The following is a 22,572-nucleotide window of genomic DNA, read 5'->3' as shown; positions in this document are numbered from 1 at the left end:
CCCTGATAACTGGGACAGCACATTGGTGACATGGGGGTGCTGCTCTATGGAACATGACTCTTATCCAGAGTGAGGTCTTGACCCCTCCCAGGGCTGCGCCTGATTCCAGCTCCTCTCCTGAAGAAGCCCAGAAGCCCCTGGAAGTTCTGGCTCTGCCAGGAAGTGGGCACTGGAGTCCTCTCCTGCTGAGGGCGTGGGAGAGCCATTTGCACCCACCCCCTGCCCCAGCCAATGCCCTGTGCTGTCAGAGAACATTCCTCAGTGGTGAGAAGACCACACATTTGGCTGCCCTAGGCCTGGGTTTGGGGTGGACCAGCCAACTGGCAAATCAGCCCTTCCTGGGAGAGAGAGGGAGTCAGGTGGGGCATAAAGTTGTCCCCTGGGAGATGCAACCTCAGTCACTGTGGGAGGGTTTAGGAGGAAGGGGAAGCAGCAGCAGGTCCACACTGGACGGGCCCTGGGACCAATCTGTCCATTAGAAGCCACAGGCGTCCAAGCCTCCAGAGCAGCCGCAGTCAGGGTTGGCTCTTCGCCCAGGGCTGGGGGAAACCAGTCATTTAGACTCTTGGGGATGGAGGGGAGCTGCCAGAGCTGCGGGCAAGGATCCCGGCCTCCCTGGAGGAAGTGAAGAGACAAGCGGGGAGAGAGATGCAGGAGAAGGCAGCAATTGGGCAGGTCAGGCCAGCTGGTTCCTGCAGCCCTTCCGCCGCAAGCCCAGGGGCTCTCTGAGCTCTGGGACCCGCCGCCGGAGGCAGGGATGGTTGGCTCGCAGAGCGGTGTATTTACGAAGCAGAAGCCGCCAAGCAAACCGCACCAGGTGGCTGCCGCCACCGCTTTGGGCACAGGGCGAGCACACGCCAGTGCTCACCCCCAGGTTCCCGCTGCAGCGGGCGCTGCAGACGCTGCCCGTCGCCGGCTGGGAGCCGGACACGCAGAGGTCCACGCAGACGGCCCCGCCCCGGGAGCTGCTGACACCTGCGGGGGGCCGGGGAGGGGAGAGAACAGGGATGATTCGCCTTGCAAGGTCGTCACCAGCGGCTCCTGCCTAAGGGCCCGAGTCCCCCCACCCCCTCTTCTCTTGCTCAGAGCTCCTTCCCTCTATTTCTATTCCCCCTTCCCCCTCAAACAACCTCACACCTGGGCACTTCTTCCAGTAGTCTAACCTCAAGCATCCTTGATAAACTGTTAGCCCAGGCCCTCCCTATAGGCTGAAATAGCTATTTAAGTTATCATAATCATTCACTGCCACATCCCCCTCCTTCCTTTCAGGGTCTTAAACTGTGCCCCCGTCCACCCCCCCGCCCCGGCCCCCGCCTCCTGTTTTTGTAAATAAAATTTTATTGGAACCCAGCCACACCTATTCCTGAAGTATTGCTATGGCTGTGGCTGCTTTCACATTACAACAAGCTAAGCAGCTGAGCAGAGACTGCATGACCTGCAAGCCTAAAATATTGACTATTTGGCCCTTTAAGAAAAAGACTGACCACCAGGAGCCCCAAGCTCTTATTTCAGAACCCACAGTATAGATAACTTACAGACATTTACAGCACCAATGCCCTTAAACAATCTTGTGCGGAGAGAAAAGAGTCAAAAATTATTTGGGGGGAGCAGAACTTGCAAATTCCCTCCTCCAAGCAATCATGATGCAAATTAGATGCAAATAATATGCAAACATGCTCCTAGCTCTAAGCACAGCTTGGAGGATGAAGAGACATCACCCCCACAGATGCGGTCCTCACCCCTGCCCCTCGCCCTCCAGCAGGCCGCCTGTAGGTGGCGATCTCGATGTCCAGGCCCAGCTTGGAGTTCGTCACCTCCTGGTACTCCTTGAGCAGGCAGGCCATGTCCCGCTTGGCCTTCTGCAGGGCCTCCTGCAGCCCGGCCAGCTTGCAGTGGGCATCATTAAGGGCCGCCTCACCCTGCTGCTCCGCCTGGGTCACAGTGGCCTACAGTGGCTTGGAGTTCTGGGGGACAGGGGAGGGTTGTTAAGGCTCCTTCTTCTGGATTTAGGGTCAGAGACCAGGTATCCACTGACCATTGACTATCAGAGGAAGAAGAGGCCTTACTCGTTTGTTAGGTCAGGGGTTGCAAATTAGTGCTCTTGGGGAATGTTGGCACAGTGTCCTTAAGTTTTGAAATTTAATGTAAAAATCCAAATTCCTGGCTTCTCTTGAAAAACCAGAGGATGCGGCCACACTGTACCTGCATTTCTGTAGGGCCTGCCTCGGTTGGATCTGATCAGCTCTGCCCGTTTGTTTTGTTTTCCAGTTCACCACACCCTAGTGCCTTCGGTACAGCCTGCTTCACCCACTTACTAACCTCTGGGGACATCTAAGTGTGCGGTCAGTGATCTAGAGCAATGGGCCAGAGAGGTGAAATGGCTTCCCCCAAATCACATGGTGAGCTAGTGGCAGGGCTGGTTTGAGAGCCCAGGTTTCCTACCTCTCAGACCGGTGCTATTTCCTCTGCCCCATTCTGCCCCTGGGACCATGAGAGCCCTGGTCATTCCGTTCCCCTCCATAGCCCTCCCCCTGCGCCCCCCATTCAGCGGGGACGGAGAGCATTCTCCGTGAAGACTTGCCTGAAGTTTGATGTCGCTTTTTCTCCCACACTTTGGCCAGGTGTCTGACTTAAATCCCCCTGCTCGTTGATCTCCTCCTTGGTGCAGTGCAGGGTCTCCCCAGGCTGGATCACCGTGGCCTTGATCTCCTCGCACTGGGGGGAAGCACAGATGCTCACGGGACACAGGATATGCCATCCCATTGAGCCCCACAGTTTGCACATCGGCCACCCCATCCTGAGAGCTGCCTGCCCTTCCCTTACCCATCCCACCTAGATAAAGGCCAAAGCCCTTTTAGCATCCCTCCTGCTAATACTTTCAGCTTTTAGCATCCCTGTTCTGGGAAGAGGGGGCGCTGGACCACTCACCTTGCTGCGGTTACCAGGACTCAGCCTCAGCCCAGCTGCGGCTGGCCGTGTCATCGTACTGAGCCTTGATCTCGGCGACAATGCAGTCCATGTTCAGGTCCCGGCTGTCGTCCATCTTGACTATGACTGAGGTGCCTGAGATGTGGGCGTGGAGGACTGGACTCCTGCGGGGAAGTGGGAGAGTGGTAAGAGCTTCCTGGACCGTAGTCCCACTCCCCGAAGTCCCCTTTCTCATGGTCCTTCCAGAAATCAGGCAGCAACTTACAGTTTGTGTTGATTTGTGAATCGTGAACAATTTGTGAATCTACGATTTGTGATCATTATCACCACAGTAACCAGGAACAACAGCTTGTTTGGGTTTGGCAGATAAGACAAGAAGCTATGCTTTTTCATCTTCTGACAGTAAACCTGCCTCGGGTCCCTCACCTCTGCCCCGTGCTCCCCTCACCAGGGGTTTCGGAAGCCAAATGGTGGAAAGTCCTTTCCAATGTCCAAATACCATCCTCCTTGCTGCCCCACTGCTCTGTGGCCCCTCACCTCTTTAAACAGCTGCTGAGGGAAGTCGATCTCCTGCGTCAGGGCCTCCGCATTGGCCTCCAGGTCTGACTTTTGCAGGTAGCCGCAGTCCACAACCTAAAGGGAGAGGGTGGCAAAGGAGTCTCGCTGGGGAGACAGCACAGAGCTCTCCCCACCAGGGAGGGGCACCCCATCAGGCTGGGCACACTCCCTGGGCCCTCCTTAGCTGCTCATTCCAGTGCCTGGTGCCATGGTACTGATGAGGCCCTTTACTCAGTTCAAGGGGTCAGAAGCAGGTCTGGGTAAGGGAGGGGGTGCTGAGGTTTCCAGGCATTTCCTCTGGTACCCACCAGGATGATCACTGTAGAATGCACAGCTTGCACTATCATGAAACTTAGGATCTGGTGTAAATGGCTGTTTTTTGTTTTGTTTTGTTTTGTTTTTGCGGTACGCGGGCCTCTCACTGCTGTGGCCTCTCCCATTGCGGAGCACAGGCTCCGGACGCGCAGCCTCGGTGGCCATGGCTGACGGGCCCAGCCGCTCCGCGGCATGTGGGATCTTCCCGGACCGGGGCACGAACCCGTGTCCCCTGCATCGGCAGGCGGACTCTCAACCGCTGCGCCACCAGGGAAGCCCCATAAAATATATTCCTTATTTTGAGTTGTGGTTACAAAAAAAGTTTGACAGCCAGTACCCCAAAGTTCAGGGCAGCATTGTTTGTTATAACCAAAAAAAAAAAAAAAAAAAGCGCACGTATGTATACCCCTAGGAGAATGGAGAATAATAATACACTGGAATACTCTACAGCACTGAAAAATAAAGAAAGCTACATGCATCAAAATGGATGAATCTCACAAATAGAATGTTGAGGGGGGAAAAGCAAGTCATAGGAGCGAACATGTAATTCTATTTATAGAAAGCTTAAAGGCAGGCAAAACTAAACAGTTGCTTAGGGGTTCATACTCATATGATACAACAATAAAGAAAATCAAAGGAGTGCTTAACACAAAAACCCAAGATAGTGGTTACCTTGGAGATTGGATGGGGTCAGAGGGGGAGGCTGCTGTGCTCAGGAAGGGTCCCACAGGGGGCTCTGAAGGTACTGCTGGGTACACAAGGATTTGTTTTTATTACTGTTGCTATTTAAATCATTAAACGTATGTTGTATATACTCTTGCATGTATGAGAAATTTATAAAACAAAAGAAAATGCCGATCAACTTGTGTTCTCTGATCCCTGTTACTCCTTCAGTTTAGAGTCTTGTCTTATCCCAGATTTCTTGCCTAGTCGTGTAAATGGAATCCCCAGCCTCAGTCTCTCTCCCTCCTATCTGTCTTCCACGCTGCTGCCAGACAGGCCTTCCAAATTGCGTCACACACCATGCTGCTGGCCTGCTCAAGCACCTTCTGTGGCTCCCATTGCCCACTCCATAAGCCTGGAGTCCTCAGCTCCACACGTTTCCCCCACTTGAAGTACATTTCCTTCCCCCTCCCCCTCCCCCCCCCCCTTTCCTTCAAGTCCCTTTCCAGCCCAGAGACCACCACGTTCCCATCTGGGTTCACAGGATGTCTGCTTCCACACCCCCGTCAGAACTCTGCAGTTGTAACAAGATGAGGTCACAAAGCCCCCAGGAAGGAGAGGTGAGCGTTCTGGAAGCTCTTTGGACTAGAGCTGAGCTTCGGTGCCCAGGAAAGGCTTGGAGGAGGTGACAGCTCTGTTCATCACGGTGAGACTTGTCCACACGGCTCATTAGCTCACACAGGATGAGGTGTCTTGGACTCCAGATCTGTTGGACCCAGCCGGGCACAAGCTTGTCTGCTGTGTCTTCGTCTTTTGGGAACGAGAGCGGGAACGTGTAGGCAGTAGGAACAGGGCAGAGATCGGTGGGAGATGGAGTTTTGCAGTCTCTTTATATCCATTCCCCCCCACCCCATCTGCCTTGGAAGGAAATTTGCAGTGGGCTGGCGTGAACAGTTCCTATTCTCTGGGTTGAAGGGTGTGTGTGACTTTATCTGGCCCTCAGGGTATGGAGCAAAATGCATGGGCTTAAGATGAAGCCTGGCTTAGCCGTTGACCGCCAGGGTCACTCGTGTCCCTCTGGGTCCCTCTGCCTTGCACAGCGGCTGAGTATCAGCTTTTGCCCGAGGAAAGATAATGGAGAGAGTAACATCTACCTGGCCTACTTTACAGGTGGTCATGAGCCCCAGTGAGGCGGTGGAGGCATCGTGAAAGCGTCGGTTCCTGTGCCCGGCTGGTTATGTGTTGGAGTGTGCGGACAGGGTGCAGGAAGGGAAAAGGCCCACTGATGTTGTCCCTTGTAGTCCCGTAGTGTTGTCCCAGAGTGGCCTTGGGTTTGGGGAAGGAGCTGGAATCTGGATCTCCTAGAGTTAACTACGCTTATTCCTGGGATCAACCCTGTGTGACCTCAGTTCAAAGACAACAGAGTGCCGCCCTGCGTTGTTGCCCTTTGCGGCTGAGTTCACGCTACCTTTGGCATCTCCAGGCCTGGTGGCTCACCCACCACTGTGCCAGCCAAGTGCATTTCATTCTCTCAGCAACCTTTGGGGTTAGGAAAGATGATCATCCCCATCTTACAGATGGAGAGACGGAGGCCCAGAGGAGTTAAATGATCCATCTTCCTGGCCTCAGTCGAGTACCCTTGCTGCTCTCCTCATCTCCCTGATCCTCTCCCATGCTTGGCTGCCCCGACTCCACAGTGTGAGGAGATAAAGATAACGGTGCAGAAACACAGGCAGAGCTTGCGCCACAAGCAAGGAGGAGCTGAACAGGCTTAACCAGGCCATCCAGTGGCTGACAGTGGAGGTGGACGGCACAGAGCCAGGTGAGGGGTGGGAGTGGGGGCAGCTGGGTGGTGATGGTGGAAGGGCATTGACTGTTTAGGACAACTAGACTAGACCTTCCCTCCATCCTTTGGAATAGACGGGTAAAGTTTCTCTTTGTGGATGTCTGAGCAAACAGGATTGTGGCTGTATGTGTACATCACGCTTCCATTTGCCCAGGACCTTCAGTATTTCATGCGGGTCAGTAATTAACATGTAGGTAAATATCTACGCTTAGGGATGCTTGTTTGTATATTATTTTTTATGTATATTTTTATGTCTGTATGTTTTTTTGTTTTTTTTTTGCGGTACGCGGGCCTCTCACTGTTGTGGCCTCTCCCGCTGCGGAGCACAGGCTCAGTGGCCATGGCTCACGGGCCCAGCCACTCCGCGGCATGTGGGATCTTCCCGGACCGGGGCACGAACCCGTGTCCCCTGCATCGGCAGGCGGACTCTCAACCACTGCGCCACCAGGGAAGCCCTGTCTGTATGTTTTGTTTGTCTTACACAGCGTGCAATTTGAGCCCATCTTCAGAAATGGCAAGATTTTATCTAGAAACCCAGTTTTCTGGGTTCTCTCTAAAAACATGCAGATCTGGCAGTATTAAACTATGATCTCACACAGTAACATTTGGTGAGAGAATAGAGGCCTCTATCTTCTTTGCCATCTTCACACGGGGGACACGCTCCTTCTGTGTGCCATGGTCCCCACCACTCCAAATTGCATCCTTTGATACTGAGGCAGAGGGATCTTTGCCATTTATTATCACCTTGGCTAGTACTCTTGTTATCCTTGTCAAAGAGAAAAGGCTCTGGGGACTTCCCTGGCGGCTCAGTGGTTAAGACTCTGTGCTTCCAGTGCAGAGGGCATGGGTTCAGTCCCTGGTTGGGGAACTAAGATCCCACATGTTGCACGGCGCGGGCAAAAAAAAAAAAAAAAAAAAAAAAAAAAGGCTCTGGACCTAGGTCTCTATTTAAGGCAGAGAAATGAAAGACTGGAAACATGAAAGAGGTCCTTGTGATGTCAGGAAAACGAAAGTATTTGTGTTTGTGACTCAGGCTCTCTGCCTTAGAAAGAAGAGGTTCCCACATGAATGCTCTCTTTCTCCCCGCCTCTCTCCCTCTCACCCTCTTCTCTTTCCTCTCAGTCACCCTCTCTGTCAAGCCCCCCGGCCCATGTCCCATCCCGCAGAGGGAAGGGGTTCTGCTCCGGTGTGTTCTTGTTTTCTGCAGATACAAGTGTCTCGGGCTCTGCGGGATATTTGTGTGGGTTATCCCTTCTCTAGGAACCCATGACTTTGAGGCAGGACGAACTATTTAAGTTCAAGGGTTGGCAGAGCGGGTGGGTGAGTGGACCCATCGCTGTCAGTCTCCCAGCAGCCCCAGCTGCTCTGTTTTCCTGACTGGTCCCCTAAGCAGCAAGCCCATCTCACCAAGGCAAACCTTTATTGTTATGATTTTTCCCTAGAGACTGCAAATTCTAGTCTCTTGTGAGGAAAGGATATGCTTCCTGTTTGTTTCCCTGATGAAACCATAATCGCAGCATTATGTGCTAAAAAGCATTTGATGCTTCCCAGACCCTAGCTCGTTTTAGAAGCATCACTATACTAGATGCAAAAGGCTCTCAGTCATCAAGACGGCTGGCCCCCAACCTCCACCCTGGGAGGGAGGCAGACACACAAATACACCGTTCAGAACAGGCACGCTCACTCCTCACAACGATCTCTAAGTCCCTCATTGGCCCTCCAGCTGCTGAGAAAGGTCTGGATCCTTGAGTGGGGAGGGGTGGGGGCCAAGGATGTCCTCCAGTCTGTGGTCTTCCCTTCACCCCCAGCCCTGCGAACCAGAGGGAAGAGGCAAGGACCCAGCAGCTCTGCAGGAGGTGGGTGCCTCAGGAAGCGCTAAGAGCAAGCTGGCCTGGCTGGACATGGTGCGCCAGCTGTGCGAGTACCAGGGACTCACAATGCTCAAGCTGGGCCTGGACTTTGAGATCGCCACCTACCGCAAGCTGCTGGAAGGCGAGGAGAGGAGGTGAGGGCTGGGCGGTGCTTGAGATGTGGTGGTGCAGGGGCATAGGGAGGGCAGCACCTGGGTCCTCGCCAGCTTGGGAGGGATGGGGAGAGGTGAGCTGGGTATCCAGGGATCTGTTCTCCTGAAGCCAGTTTTTTCCCTCCATCTTACAGCCCTTTAGACAAAAGGTCCCAGCTAACGAGCACCCTTGGCACCTGTGATGGGCAATTCATTGACCCCCGGGATCAGAAAGCAGGGGCCAGTTTGTCTATAGAGACAGCTGCAGGGACCAAGGCCCAGCCAGGGGGAGTAAAGTCCCCAGTGTGGGGTGCCTTCTCCTCAACTCTGCCCACCTCTCCTCCAGGCCTGGGGGAGGCAGGGTTTATGGCAACAGGTAGGGCCTGGCTTTTTAACCTTAGGCAGGTAGAGACCCAAGGGCTGCCAGCTCCAGCTGGGCTCACCAGTCTTAGAGGAAGGAAAGGGAACGCACCGTGCAACAGGCAATCTGCATTTATTGTCTCCTTTAAACCCCACAAAACCCTGGGAGGGAGGTGCTATTATCCCCATTTTACAGATGAGAAAACTGAGTGTCAGAGAGTAAAAGACCACCTCAAGGACATACAGGTGGAAACTGATTGGATGAGGCTTGAACAATATTCTCCAGATAGTTGACCTATCTCCTCCGCCGTCTCCTTCAAAGTGCCCCCCACGTGGTTTCTAATTTCAAGATAAGTTTAGGCCAAAGACAGTGTAGATCTTCTGCCTTCTCCCTTCTCTAAGAACTCATCAATAAAAGTGAATTATTTGACTTTAAGGCAAGAAGGGTTGAGTTTAAAGGCCCAGAAGGAGTCTTTACTCAAAAGGGCTGAGGGGATCTGAGAGAACCAAGCATCTTGCAGGATGGAAGGATTTTTGCCTGTCTGGAGAGGGCCAGGAGTGCTTTGTCTTGAAGAATGGAGAATATTCTCCCTGGTATATGGATTCACTCACCTGCTTCCTCTTTCTCCCTGCAGGCTTGGTCTGGGATTTGGGGCAGGGAACATCAGTAAGTAAATAATAGAGTAACTTGGGTTAGAGGGGTCAAATCTTAACTCCCCCCCCCCCCCCCACCTGCTCTGTGTGTATCCTCTTGGGAAAGGAGAAGGGGCCTGCTGCCTCTGTGTGTCTCCCTTTTGTGGGGGGCTGTTCCCTCTCATAGTGGTTTTTTTTGTGTTTGTGTGTGTTGGGGGAGGGCGTTCTGTTCTTTGCGGGGAGGATCTCTTGGTGTGTCCTGGGGTGTGGGAAGAAGTTCTGTGTGTTTATCCCCGTGGAGGAGACTGTTTTATTCTCGTGTGGGGAGAATCCGTGTCTGACTTCAGGGTCGGGGGGATTCCCGAGTTTGGTTCTGAGGGATGCGGTCTGTGTCTCTAACACTGGGGAGTTTGCACTGCACGTCTGTCTCCTGGGGGAGGGGGGTTGTCTGTGCATCTGTATGTCTGTCTTCGGGGGGCGGCGCGAGCAGGAGAGAAGAAGGGGTTTTCTCCTCCAACAGCCGCTCTCAACACCTGCGGGCTGGTCTCAGCCTCGGGCCTCTCGGTCCAGCTGCCGTCTGGAGCTGGCCCCGGCGCCCTGGAGACGAGCGCCCCTGGCGGCGGCTGCGCGCCCTGCGGCTCCCCCGGCGGGGTCGGGGGCTTCAGCGGCAGCGGCTCCCGCGGATGCTGAACCCTTCCTGTCCTGCTCAGGAGAAGTCAAGGAACCCTAGCTTCCGCCCCAGTGACTTGGCGCTGTGTCTCAGACGCCCCCTCCCACGGTTCTGGCCCTTGCCTCACCTTTCTCTCTTGCCCCCCACCTTAGAGTGTAAAGTCTTGGAATGTAGTTTACCGGACCACGACAGACCCATTCCCAGGGTGGGGACAGGCTGGACGCTGTGCCACTGGGAGGCAAGGCGTTTGGCTTATCTGGACCCAGCGCCCCACCTCTCTGAACTGCCCCACCTACTCTTTTCCTGGGACTCCTCCTTTGAAATAAAAAGTTATGCAGTGAATGCAGCCTTCCAGCTGTTTGTGCCTAGATTCCTCAGGCCGTTTATCCCCAGAGCAAAGACAAAGCTGACTGGATTTGGGGGAGGGGAAAGAAAAGGGGGAACCCTTTGGTGTGTGGGTCCACGTGACTTCAGATGATGGTGGTATCATAGAACCAGGATCTTAAAGGTTGGTGAGTGTGTGTGTGTGTGTGAGGGTCCCTGGTGAAAGGGAAAGAAGGGGTTAATTCATGCATGATGGTGGACTTAGTCCTAGCCTGGGGTCCACAGGCAGCCGTCCTTGGCAGAGTTGCTGAGAACGCACTCATTCATCCACCCACTCACTCTACAAGCGCAAAATGGCCTCTGAGGGTCAGGCATAGCGCTTGGTGGGCAAGACACTCTAGTCCTGGGCCTCTGGAGATGACGGTCTGGTGGTGAGGCAGGCAAAACCAGGAAATGGACCAGACAGACATACCGTGAGACAGGGATGAAGGTGGACCTCCTTCCACTGCCCTGGCAGGGGTGCTTGAAGGCAGGCCCTGGGGAAGATGACCCTGGCAGACTGGGGCTGGAGGACATAGACACAACTGGGTGGCCCAGGTTTCAGTTGAACAAGTGATCTGACTGTGGGCTGGGAATAACATACCGCGGTGGAGGAAAACATGGGCTTTGGAATCAGAGACTCCAGCTTTGCTTCTGCTTCCAGATCCATGGTGTAGTTTGGTCTGAGTTCTCACAAGGCAACTTTGGGGAGGGGGTGGGCAGAAGGTAAGCCAGTTTGTGCAGAGAAAGGCTGGGTTTCTGGGCTCTTTCTTTGCCACATAGGCCTGAGAGAAGCTTCCATTCAGCGAGCTCACATTCTTTTCTTTTGCACAAAGGATTACATCACCAATGCATCTGGGGAACAATGGTCCCCGCTTTCTGTGTCCCTGGGTGGGGCTAAGGTGCGCATAATTAACCAGAGGCCCCGGCTTTACCTTTTAAGGTTCACTAGTGCCAGAGTGTCTGCTGTGTTCTCTTGGGTCCAAGCCCAGAGAATAGGTACCCCAAAAGCCCCCCTTGCTGGATAAACAGAGCAGTCTCGTGCAAGAGGAATGGGACCAGAACTTGGCTGGCAGGCTGTCATCCACCTGAGGGGTAGGGAACATGGCCCCATTGGACTCAGGCATCAGACCCTTTCGAGCCTTTCTGACTGACACCAATTGTATAAACATTCTTACCAAGACTCCCAATGCAAAGGAGCCGCCTGAAGGCAGAGCCACTCCTCCGCAACATTTTTCAGCTGGACTCCTTATTCCCTGCATTTTGCTAGGAGGTAACGAGATTCTCTGATATTCAAGGTCAAGTTTTTCTAGCTCCTGCTGTGTTGACCATGTCAACAGAGGAACTTTGTGGGATGTGCAGAAGGCAATGCTGCCCTTCCCCAGCCAGGAGCTGTAGGCAGGATTGATGGTGAGCGTCCTGCATCCAGCATCACCGAGGACTGGTTGTGGACCACAGGTTTTCTTTCCAAATCCTAAGCCTGACGTCAGGCCGGGAGATCCCAAGGGCCATGAGGTCAGGTTTTAGTCACTTGCTGGGCCAGGGCCACATGGGCCACCAGCAATGCTTGTGGTTAGGGGACCACTTTTCTGAGTGGCTCCCCAGGCCACGGGCCATATTCCAGCCAGGGGCATTTATGGAGAGCCAGTCCTCACCCACTTACAAGCTTTGTGAGTTGGAGTGACTTCTGAAGGGAGGACGGTTGTCATCAGTTGCTTCTCAGCAGAAGGGGATCCCGAGGGATCAGCCCCTATCGGCTCCCCACGCCTGCCTCACACTTGATAGCAGCACTTAAAGCGCTGGATGTGACTTCGCTGTGCTCGCATCTCTATTCAAGCCCCTCGAGCACGTGACCTTTCTCATCCATCTGTCTCCAGAGCCTGCCACGTAGTAGATATGAAGGAGCTGAGGCTCTGTGGTCCTGTTTGGTCTGCTCTGTCCTTGGATGAATTGGGCTCTGTTCTTCCACTATTAACGTGTTTCACGAGACCCTCCTTGGGAGTGTCTTGATGAGTCTAAATGCAGTCCCTCCTGATGTGATTCTAGCTGCAATATATTGACCAGTCCAGTCTGGAATAAGAAGAAAGGGCCCAGATTCTGTTCCCAATCTTGCTGTTACTTTTCACCTGTTTCTGGGCCTCAGTCCTGCCCTCCTCAGACCTAACTAGTGAAGGTTCATTTACCTCTTTTATTTTTCCTCCCTAATTAACCTCTCTGCTCCACAGTTTATCTGTAAAACAAGGATAGTACCTATCATAGCATTGTTTCAGAATTAAATATATTACTATATGTAAAGTGCTGAAAACATAGTAAGAATTGTACCAATATAAATGTAATTAATATTTCACTTACTGGAGTTCTTGGGAAGGGTTTTGAGCACCTTTAAAGAAGGCTCTCCAACTTCAAGAAGGCCAGCTGATCTCCCTCTGCCCTGGCTGGCGCTACAGTAATTGCAGAGCAGGAGGGGTACGTAGGGGAGCCCGAGGGTTAGAGTTGGGGTTCCCTAGTCAGAGGTCACCTCCTCAGGATAACACCCAGCAGCACCTTCCCATCACCACTCCCACTATACCCAGTTCTCCCTCTGTGACCCCATCTCACCAACACGAGTCCACTTGTGCACTCACATGTACCCGCAAAAGTCCTCTCTTCAGCACATATATACAGGTATACACACATTCACAGACATCATCACACATATAGGAACCCTCACAGTTACACACAAATGTACATGTTTCCCCACAGATGCCCAGACACGTGCGTGTACCTGGTTGCAATCATTCTGTTCCACTCACAGACAGCAGCCTATAGACAGTGAGCTGTGCGGGATGAAGACACAGCATGCACACAGCACAGTGCATGGCACCTGGTTCCCTACTTCCCTCTAGCTTCTCATCCTTTCCCACATCTCCTAAAGAATAATAGAGCTTTCACTACTTACAATAGGCAAGACATGGAAGCAACCTAAATGTCCACCGACAGATGAATGGATAAAGAAGATGTGATATATATATATATATGTATATGTATATATACACACACACACAGTGGAATATTACTCAGCCATCAAAAATGAAATAATGTCATTTTCAGAAACATGGATGGACCTAGAGATTATCATATTGGGTGAAGTAAGTCAGACAGAGAAAGACAAATATCACATGATAGCACTTATATGTGGAATCTAAAATATGACACAAATGAACTTATCTATGAAAGAGAAACAGACTCACAGACATAGAAAACAAACATATGGTTACCAGAGGGGAAAGGTGAGAGGAGGGGTAAGTTAGGAGTTTGGGTTTAGCAGATACAAACTACTATATATAAAATAAACAACAGGTCCTACTGTATAGCACAGGGAACTATATTTGCTATCTTGTGATAACCTATAATGGAAAATAATCTGAGAAAGAATGTATATATATTATATATAAACTGAATCACTTTGCTGTACACCTGAAACTAACACAACATTGTAAATCAACTATACTTCAATTAAAAAGAATAATAGAACTTTAAATGGCTAAGGGACTTTAAATGGCTAAGCAGTCATCTAGTCCAGTCATTCCTTTTTCACTAGTGAATACACTGAGGCCCAGAAAGGGGAGGTGACTTGCTAAATGTCACACAGCAAGGTGTTTCATTTTCTTCACCATTCTGTGTCATGGGCAATATGTATGTGATTCATTCACCCTCGCTCCTCTGCCTGAACTGTCCAGGAGTGGGAACCTAGATCTGTGAAGGTGAAGATTGTGGAACTGGAGTAGGAAAGAGAAGGTCAGAGCCAGAGGGAGGGTGAGAGAGTGAAGTATGACAGGTTATCAAGGTCCAGCTGGGCTGATGAGACTAGTGAGATGCAGAGGGAGGGGTCAGTTGACAGAGATGAGAAGTCCCTCAGGACTGGTGGCTTCTGAACTGGGGAGGGATGGAGGGATAGAGCTGGTGCTGGGGCCTCAGGTCTGGACTCCAGACAGGGCCTGCTTCTGAGCTGTGTGGTGTCACAGCACAGAGGGCTGGTTAGAACAGTTGCATATTCTGGAACTCTCTGAGGGCTTTGTCCTCAGAATTCCATTGGAGGGTGGAGGGGACACATTGGTTGCCAGGAGACCTGGAATTAATCCTATCTTTTAAAAGAGCCAGTGTCTCTTCAGACCGCTCACTTCTGATCTCTCAATATTATCAATTTATTTCTATCACACTTAGAGGTGGGGATGGGCACTTCCATTTCTGCTATAGTTTCCTGGGCCCGGCACCGGAAGTTTAGAGATTCACTCTGCTGTACAGATGTATGTTCAGGGACTTGCCTTGGCCTATAGTGAAGCGGAGGGGCCATCTCTCCACTCCCACTGGCACTTATAATACCTTCATCAGTGTGGCGGGGATGGTCTCCTGCATGAAGGAGCTTGATGGCCTGGAAGACGTGGGGTTTTCTTTCTGTGCTTGCAATCTCTGATCATATAAGTGTAATGAGAGGCTGCCCGTGGCCCTGATCAGGCACTAAGTATTTTACGTATACGAAATTCCTTAATCCTCCCAACAACCCTAGGAGGTAAAAGAAAAATGCTCTTTTTCTCATTTTCACTTTAGACATATAGAAACTGAGGCACAGAGAGGGTAAGTAAATTGCCCGAAGTCACTCAGCTAGGAACAGAGTTCAGTTTTGGACCCATGCAGCTTGGCTCCAGGGTCTGTGTGCTCACCTCTACATCACATCATCTTCTTGCTACGTAATGTTTTCTAGCTTTGAGGCAATTTATCAGCTATGGAAGGTCTCCAAACCCCAAAAGGACTCCATTAAAAAAAGACAGCCATATCAAAGGCTTTTTGAAAGTTTAAGTCATGTTCATGTATTCACCCCTTAAAGAATTCTTGTAAGTTACTCAGGCTTGAGCCTTCCCCACCAAAGCCAGGAGTGATGTTTCCTTAAGCTTTGAGTGACTGGTGCATCTACCCATAGGTTTACAGATGTGCACAGATATGTTCTCTGGGAGGCAGCTGTGGTTTAGTGAAATGAGCACTAAACATGCTCACGGGGTTCAAACCCCAGCTGTGCCACCGAACTCGGGGTGGGACCTTGCCCTGGCTACTGCGGGTCCCTGAGCTCTGCAAGAGATATTGTGAAGGTGGTATGGATAAAATTACAGGATGGAGTGGCCTAGCAGAATCCTTGGCTAAATCTGAGAGCGCTGTGAGCCCAGGGACAAAAGACTGTAGTGGAGACCCCAGATCTAGGGCTTTTCTGCTCCATGTAACTTTGGGGACCCTCCCAAACCTCGACCCCTGAGGAAGATAGCAGAAGTGAAGACAAGGCCCAGGGTTGGCTATATTGATTTATTGGAAACACAGATCAAGAAGGAGAGGAACACGGCAGAGAAGGAAGGGGTGATGCTGGGACAGAGTGGGAGCGTTGGCCATTGGCCCCATAGCAGCCCAGGTCCTAATCCTGGTCCCCCCTGCCCCGGAGTCCCCTTCCTGTGGTGGCCAAAGAGACTTCTTTCTAGGGTAGCCTTTCCCAGCGTGGGCGGCAGAGCCGGGGAAGAGGGGATCACACACAGGCTTGAGATGCTAGGAGTGGGATGGACCTTTCAAAGAGCCAGCGAAGTAGCCTAGGGCTTGCTCCGCCCAGAGGTGGGCGGGGCGGGGCCAGGCAAGGCGGGCCCTGCCGGGCTGCGCGGGAGGGTTGCCCGGGCCGGGCCTGAGTTGGGGCGCCTAACGTTTGCGGCAGCTGCTGGCGCGGGAGCCCACGCCGCAAGACGTGACGGAGCTGCAGGGGCCGCAGGGCGCACACAGGCCGGTGCTCACCGCCAGGTTCCCGCTGCAGGGGGCGCTGCAGACGCTGCCAGTCATCGGCCGGGAGCCGGACACGCAGAGGTCCCCGCAGACGACCCCGCCCCGGGAGCTGCTGACACCTGCGAACCCCAAAGGCTTAGTCAAAATTCTGGGGGGCCAAGTCTCCCGCATCCCCGACGATGCACCTCTCCAAGCATCTTTACTTAACAACTCTAGTCCCAAAGAAGTGGTCCTTGCTTCTTGTCTAACCCAAATCCCTCCTCCTGTGATGCCAGCCCACTCTTATATTTAGGTCCAGTGGAACTCCTCCTTCCATCCCTTGCAGGAAGAGAGTAAATTCATCCACACAGGGCTAGGTTACTCACAGACATTCACGGCCCCAACGCCTTCACACAGTCTGAGAGGGAAGAGGAAAAAAGCAACATTAGTGACTGAGCCAGAGTTGCCGCCAGAGCTCTACAAATTCCTGGGCTGTGGTTCACAAGTGGTCAGGAAGGAGGGGGCAGAGGGTCAGAAGTAATAGTCCTCACAAACCGCCCCCCCACCCCAAAGTGATAAATGATAGGTTTGTCCCAGATTCCTGGCCATTGCTCAGCCAGGATCAAGGGTGGTGCTTGTGGAAAGGGTGGAAATGGGCAGCTCAGGGCCAGGCTGGGATGGGCCCCACCTGTGTTCCTCGCCCTCCAGCAGGCGCCTGTAGGTGGCGATCTCGATGTCCAGGCCCAGCTTGGAGTTCATCACCTCCTGATACTCCTTGAGCAGGCAGGCCATGTCCCGCTTGGCCTTCTGCAGGGCCTCCTCCAGCCCGGCCAGCTTGCAGCGGGCATCATTAAGGGCCGCCTCGCCCTGCTGCTCCGCCTGGGTCACAGTGGCCTCCAGCTTGGAGTTCTAAGGGCCCAGAAGAGAACAAGGTGAGTTATGGCCCCTGGGTCTCTGTGTCCACTTCCTGGACGCATCCAGTCTCTCCTGGCCAGCTGGGATCACGCCAGAAACAGGTCTCTCCTCTACATCACCTGGGTTTCCTTAAGTGACCACAACCTGGGACTCAGGTCATGCAGATGGGCTGGAGAATGAATGGTGAGATCCAGTTGGGTGCACACACTGCCTGTGGGACCCTGGGTGGGCCTCAAACGACCCCTACCTGGCACTTGGCATTCTTGACCTCGGCCGTCAATCTCTGGATCACGCGGTTCAGCTCGTTGATCTCCTCCTTGGTGCAGCGCAGGGTCTCCCCATGCCGGATCACCGTGGCCTTCATCTCCTCACACTGGAGGGAAGCAGAGAGGCTCATGAAACTCAGGATGGGACATCCCACCCACTCAGGACACCACAGATGGTTTGCAAATTGTACAGTACTCAGCCTGTGCAACCATACGTGGCAGCCATGTCCTGCCACTATAACCTGAGAGGGGTCTGCACTTCTTTCACCACCTCTAGGAATCAGAGTCCCCAGACAAAAGAAGACTTGTTAATATATACCACCCATCCCTCCCACCATGTCTAGGAGGCAGGTGCCCTGAGACATTCACCTTGCTGCGGTACCAGCTCTCAGCCTCGGCCCGACTGCGGCAGGCAATGTCGTCATAGTTCGCCTTGATCTCGGCCACAATGCTGTCCATATTCAGGTCCCGGCTGTTGTCCATCTCGATGATGACCGAGGTGTCTGAGATGTGAGTGTGGAGAACTCGGATCTCCTGCAGATGGTGGGGTGGGAGGATGCGTGTGGTTTACACCATTCCCTCCCTCACCACAGTGTGTACCCAACCTTCTCAGCCCTCCTTGGTCTCTAGCCCCCGCCCTCTCTGACAGCCTCACGGACTGCAGCTCCTGCCCCAGTCCCTCTCCCACTCTGATCCCAGACCAACGCCCTCTCTTCCAGGCCAGCTGCTGGTTTTCTGCCTGGACCACAACCCCTCACCTCCTCATACAGTCGCCGCAGGAAGTCCATCTCCTGAATCAGGGCCTCTGAGTTGGCCTCCAGGTCTGACTTGCAGAGGTAGGCACAGTCCACATCCTGGGAAGGTGGGGAGTCGTTGAGTTCAGAGGACCTCTGGTGATCACCACCCAACATTCCTCTCTCCCTTCACCCATTACATGGAGGTGAGGGGGAAAGGATTCCCAGTGCTACTATTCTCGTGCCATCTCCATACCCTCTGACCTTCCCCAGAGGCACCTCACGACCTCCTCCCGTTCTAAGAACAAACGCCTCGTGCCTTGGAGATGGGTTACCAGCCTTTCAATCCTCGCACCTGAGACCTCTTACCTCCCAGCTCTCCTTCTTACCCTCCCCTGTACCAGGAAGCCTGCCAGACTGGCTCCCTCACTCAGCCACCTTGACACTTCCGTGTCCCCCAGCAGTCCTCCAAGACTCCACCTGGCCTCTCCTGGCTCTGCTCCATCCTCCCCGAGATCCTGAGACTGTGCCCCTCTTCCTAATCAGACTCCCTGCAACACTAGACAGGACACCGTCCCTCAACAGCGAGACTGAAGCTGCCATGCCTCCATGGGACCCCAGCCACACACCACCACCTCTGGGGCAGCACAGAACATCCAGAGCTCAACTCAGCCATCGCCCTGCTTCAGGGCAGGGTGCCAGTGGATACTCCAAGGTCAGTGCCCTTCTCAGAGCCCTACATGGGCCTTTCATGACCTAATCTCTGGGAATTTCCCATCCTGACTTGGCAAGGTCGCTGCACCCCGCACTGAGGTTGAGACCATGGGTCTCCCCAGCAAGAGCCTGTCATTCTGAGATCCCTCGTGTCTCTGGTTCCCGATCCCACGTGACCCACCTTCTTCAGAGCCACAAACTCCTTCTCCGCTGTCGCTCTCAGTGCGACCTCCGCCTCGTACCTGAGGCAGAAGAGGGCAGAAAGGGAGGTCATGGCAGGGCAGGTCTCCCCAGAACCCCCTCCACTTCATACCAGTGAAGGAGGCAATGTTAGGGACCTGCCAACACAGCCCGCCCCCCTGGCAGCCCTGCTGGGGTCCGCTGTGGTTGGATTTGGGATGTGTTTGTGATTCTCTGTCCACTTTGCATTGAGGGGTCCAGGAGGCCACTCTTCGGGGACCTCACAGCCCTGTTCCCAAAGCTGCTCTGAGGTCCCGTCTGGAGAATAAGGACTCAGCACCAGCCCCATGCTAGGAGTGGACAGCAGCACGTGTGGGGCACTGCAGCCTCTGCTCTCCTGGGTGTCCATCCTAGCTCAGCTGTGGGAGGGCCCATGAGTCCCAGAGGCCCTCAGCACTCCGCACCCTAGACGGTGGGCCACCAGCAGCCCCAGGACCTGGCAGCCCTGAGCGACACTGGGACTCATATCACGCCCAGGTGCTACAGGTGGGAGCCTGAGAGGCCGGGAGGAGATGGCTTGGGAGAATGCAGAAGCGCCCTCCCCACAGACCGCAGGGCACAGCTGCTGGGTGATCAGGCTCCAGGAAGTGAAGGCTGAAGGAGCAGAGAGAGACCTCCTGGGGAATCACGACCCTACTCTTAGGCGTCTGATCGATGACTGCCTGATGTGACGATCCTGCTGCACAGCGCCCACCTGCCCTGCAAGGTCCCTGGCCCTTCTCGGAAAGTCTTCTCCAGTCTCATCCAGTAGGCTTTAACTCAAGTCCATCCCTGTGCCCAACATCATCCCTGACCGCACTCACTTCTGCTTGTAGCCCTCCAGCACCTCCTGCATGTGGCTGAGCTCCGAGGCCAGCCTCCCGCTGCTGGCCTCCTCACACTCGGCCTCCCTCCTCAGCGTCTGGATGTAGCCCTGGAACAGGGGCTCCAGGTTGCTCTCGCAGCACTGGCGGCTCTGGCAGAACTGCCACTTGGTCTCCAGCAGCTTGTTCTGCTGCTCCAGGAAGCGCACCTGCCATTTGGGGTGGGAGGATGGGTCAGATGGCTCCCACTGCCCCAAAGGCTACTTGGGGCATGTGGGGATGGGGGAGGGCACTGATTGCTTTAAGGTAAACTCCCAAACCAGGAGCTCAGCAGAGATTACACAGAGGGCGCTGTGGAAGACAAGGCAACTTCTGGATTTCGGGATTGGGATCTATGTTTGGATTTTCCAAGTTAGGGGTGAGAGCAAGGGGCCGGGAATGATCAGTCCCTGCTCAGGTGAACTGAGTTATCCTGACGTGCTGAACCTAGGTGGCATGTGGTCAGGAGCCAAGTAGAGGTCTTTTTGCCTCTGACTCCCCCATCAGTGCCCAGCCTGAATTGAGCATGGGTGGGTTCAGGAAAGGTGTGATCAAGGACACCCACCCAAAGGCTGGCCTGTGGTCCTCTTCCTATATCTTATGTGCATTTCTTGTGTCTTGTTTTCATGTATGGCCTTCTTCCTCTGACTCGCGGTTCCAAACCTGTCCTTGTCTGTCTATGGGGACCCTGCCTGTCTGGACAGAGGTTGTATATAATAACAATTGCCTCATCAGGAGCCCCTGCTCTAGACTCATCTCTCTGATCTTTCTGTGCCCTGGATAAGTGTCCATCTCCTCCATTAGACTGAGATCTCGTGGGCACCACATCTCTCCTGCCCCCCGACTACCCCTTCAGTGCCTGCCCAGGAAGGGAGGGTTCAGTAAGGGTGTGATCAAGGACACCCACCTTGTCGATGAAGGCAGCGAACCTGTTGTTGAGACACTTGATCTGCTCCTTCTCCTCGTGCTTCACACACTGCACGTTGGGGTTGATCTCCAGGTTGAGGGGCACGAGGAGCCTCTCGTTGACCGACACGGTGGTGATGCAGGGCGGGCTGGGGCCGCACACGCCGCCGAAGCGGTACCCAAAGCTGCGGCCGCAGGAGCCGGCGCGGAAGCCCTCGCAGAGGCTGCGGCTGCCGAAGCCCCCGGTGAGGCCGCGGTAGCAGGAGATGCCACGGTAGGGGGCGGCCGTGATGCTGCAGCGGCTGGGCCGGGTCCCGCAGGCTGAGAAGCAGCTGAAGGTGCGGCCACCGAATCCTGATCTGTAGGTCATGATGCTTCTGGAAGTTTGGCTTGCGTTGTACAGGATAGGAGAACTGGAGTCTTGTGGAAACTCTAATGTCCTCCTCTAGGAGCCCGGGTCCTATTTATGCTCAGGTAGGAAGTGCTTGGCTATGCAGATGGGGTTTTGCAATTTGTGCTTTATGGGCTTGGGTGACTAGCTGGGTCCAACGCCTCTCTAGAATGTGCTTTAATAGTGGAGTGGCCCGCACCCTCCTCTGTGTAAAGAATGCAACCCCTGGGCTGTAGGGGAACTCAGCATGTTTCATCTTCAAAGTGCCTTGACAGCAGGGCATGCACACATCTTAGGGTACTGGAGAGAGAAGGGCAGGGCAGGGGAGGGGAGGGAAGAATGGGGCCAAGAAAAGCAGAGGAGAAGGGAAGCCAGATGGGGCAGAAGCAGGCAAACTGTATGTGTGTAGGGTGTGAGTGGGGGACCCAGGAAAGACTGCGATATTTATGAATAACTTCTAGAAGTTTCCATCCCAGTAGTGGCCAAGGTCCTACTACAACATAAAGCTGTATTTCCCCCATCTGCAGAAAGTCCAGTTGGCAGCTGAAATACACCTGACTTCCTGTCATGGCAGCAGCCAGCAGATTATTAAATATTTGTGTTTTATGTCTTCTTCCACTTTTATTATGAGAGTTTTCAAACATATAGAAAAGTTGAAGGAATAGTAGCTGTGTAACAAACACCCTGATGTGTTCCACCCAGGTACCCAGATTCAAGAGTTGTTAATATTGTGCCATATCTGCTTTCACATTTGCCCAATTATTTGACGATTACAGAAAGCATAACATGGAGTCCTTAAATACTTAAGCATATGCATTTCTTAAGAATAAGGACGGTACCATTTTCACATGCAAGAAAAAGAACGATAATCCCAAAGAATCATTTACTATCCATTCCGTATTAAAAATTCCCAATTGCCCTAATAATTTTTAAAAATAGGTTTTCTTGATTTAACTTATTGCTCTATCTCTTGTATTTTCTGTACACTGAAAATTCACTCTTGAGCTAGGCTGTTCAGTATGGTAGCCAATAGACACAGGTGGTTATTTAAATTAGTTGAAATTAAATAAATTCAAAATCTAGTCCCTCAATTACATGCCACGCGTGACTACTGGCTACCTTATTGAACAGCACAGCTACAGGACAGTTCCACCATCACACCAGCTTCTATTAGATAGTGCTGGTCTGGAGGCTTGACTGGGTTTAACTGAAACATTTTTGGGCAGAATACGTCATAACTGATGCTTTATAACTCTTACTGTATCACCCCAGGAAGCACAAAATGTCAGGTTGTCCTGTTACTGGTGACGCTAAATCGGATCACTTGAGTACATTTTCCCCTTTACAATTAGAAAGAACTCCATAGGGCAACATAGGTCCTACTTTCTTTTTATTGGCCACCTACTATGTGACCATCATTATATGCCATAAATGATCTCTAATTCTCATATCAACCC

At 53.0% G+C, this 22,572-nt stretch overlaps 2 protein-coding genes across 3 annotated transcripts; one reads left to right on the top strand and one right to left on the bottom strand.

Annotated features, from left to right (window-relative positions):
* Window positions 1-70: 70 nt before the first annotated feature.
* LOC116760213 (keratin, type II microfibrillar, component 7C) lies at window positions 71-21,156 on the bottom strand. Of its 2 annotated transcripts, XM_032644728.1 has the most exons (9): window positions 20,726-21,156; window positions 19,780-19,988; window positions 18,918-18,978; window positions 18,047-18,142; window positions 17,658-17,822; window positions 17,270-17,395; window positions 16,796-17,016; window positions 16,494-16,525; window positions 15,650-16,247 (listed from the first exon to the last, which is right to left on the bottom strand). In XM_032644728.1, exons 1-9 carry the CDS (start codon window positions 21,092-21,094, stop codon window positions 16,048-16,050), a joined length of 1,479 nt encoding a protein of 492 aa, XP_032500619.1. In that variant the 5' UTR covers window positions 21,095-21,156; the 3' UTR covers window positions 15,650-16,047. The 2 variants fall into 2 exon arrangements, with proteins under 2 accessions (XP_032500620.1, XP_032500619.1); XM_032644729.1 differs by lacking the exons at window positions 15,650-16,247; window positions 16,494-16,525 and adding an exon at window positions 71-1,868 and having other exon boundaries at window positions 16,924-17,016; window positions 20,726-21,094.
* Window positions 363-10,319, top strand: LOC116760216 (keratin, type II cytoskeletal 7-like). The gene is made up of 4 exons (XM_032644732.1): window positions 363-3,113; window positions 8,119-8,315; window positions 9,308-9,339; window positions 9,826-10,319. The coding sequence occupies exons 1-4, from the start codon at window positions 3,009-3,011 to the stop codon at window positions 9,993-9,995; spliced, it is 504 nt and encodes a 167-aa protein (XP_032500623.1). The 5' UTR covers window positions 363-3,008; the 3' UTR covers window positions 9,996-10,319.
* Window positions 21,157-22,572: the final 1,416 nt, after the last annotated feature.

The sequence above is a fragment of the Phocoena sinus genome, chromosome 10, assembly GCF_008692025.1.
Source record: "Phocoena sinus isolate mPhoSin1 chromosome 10, mPhoSin1.pri, whole genome shotgun sequence".
Lineage (NCBI taxonomy): Eukaryota > Metazoa > Chordata > Mammalia > Artiodactyla > Phocoenidae > Phocoena > Phocoena sinus.
This window is presented reverse-complemented; position numbering and strand designations above follow the sequence as displayed.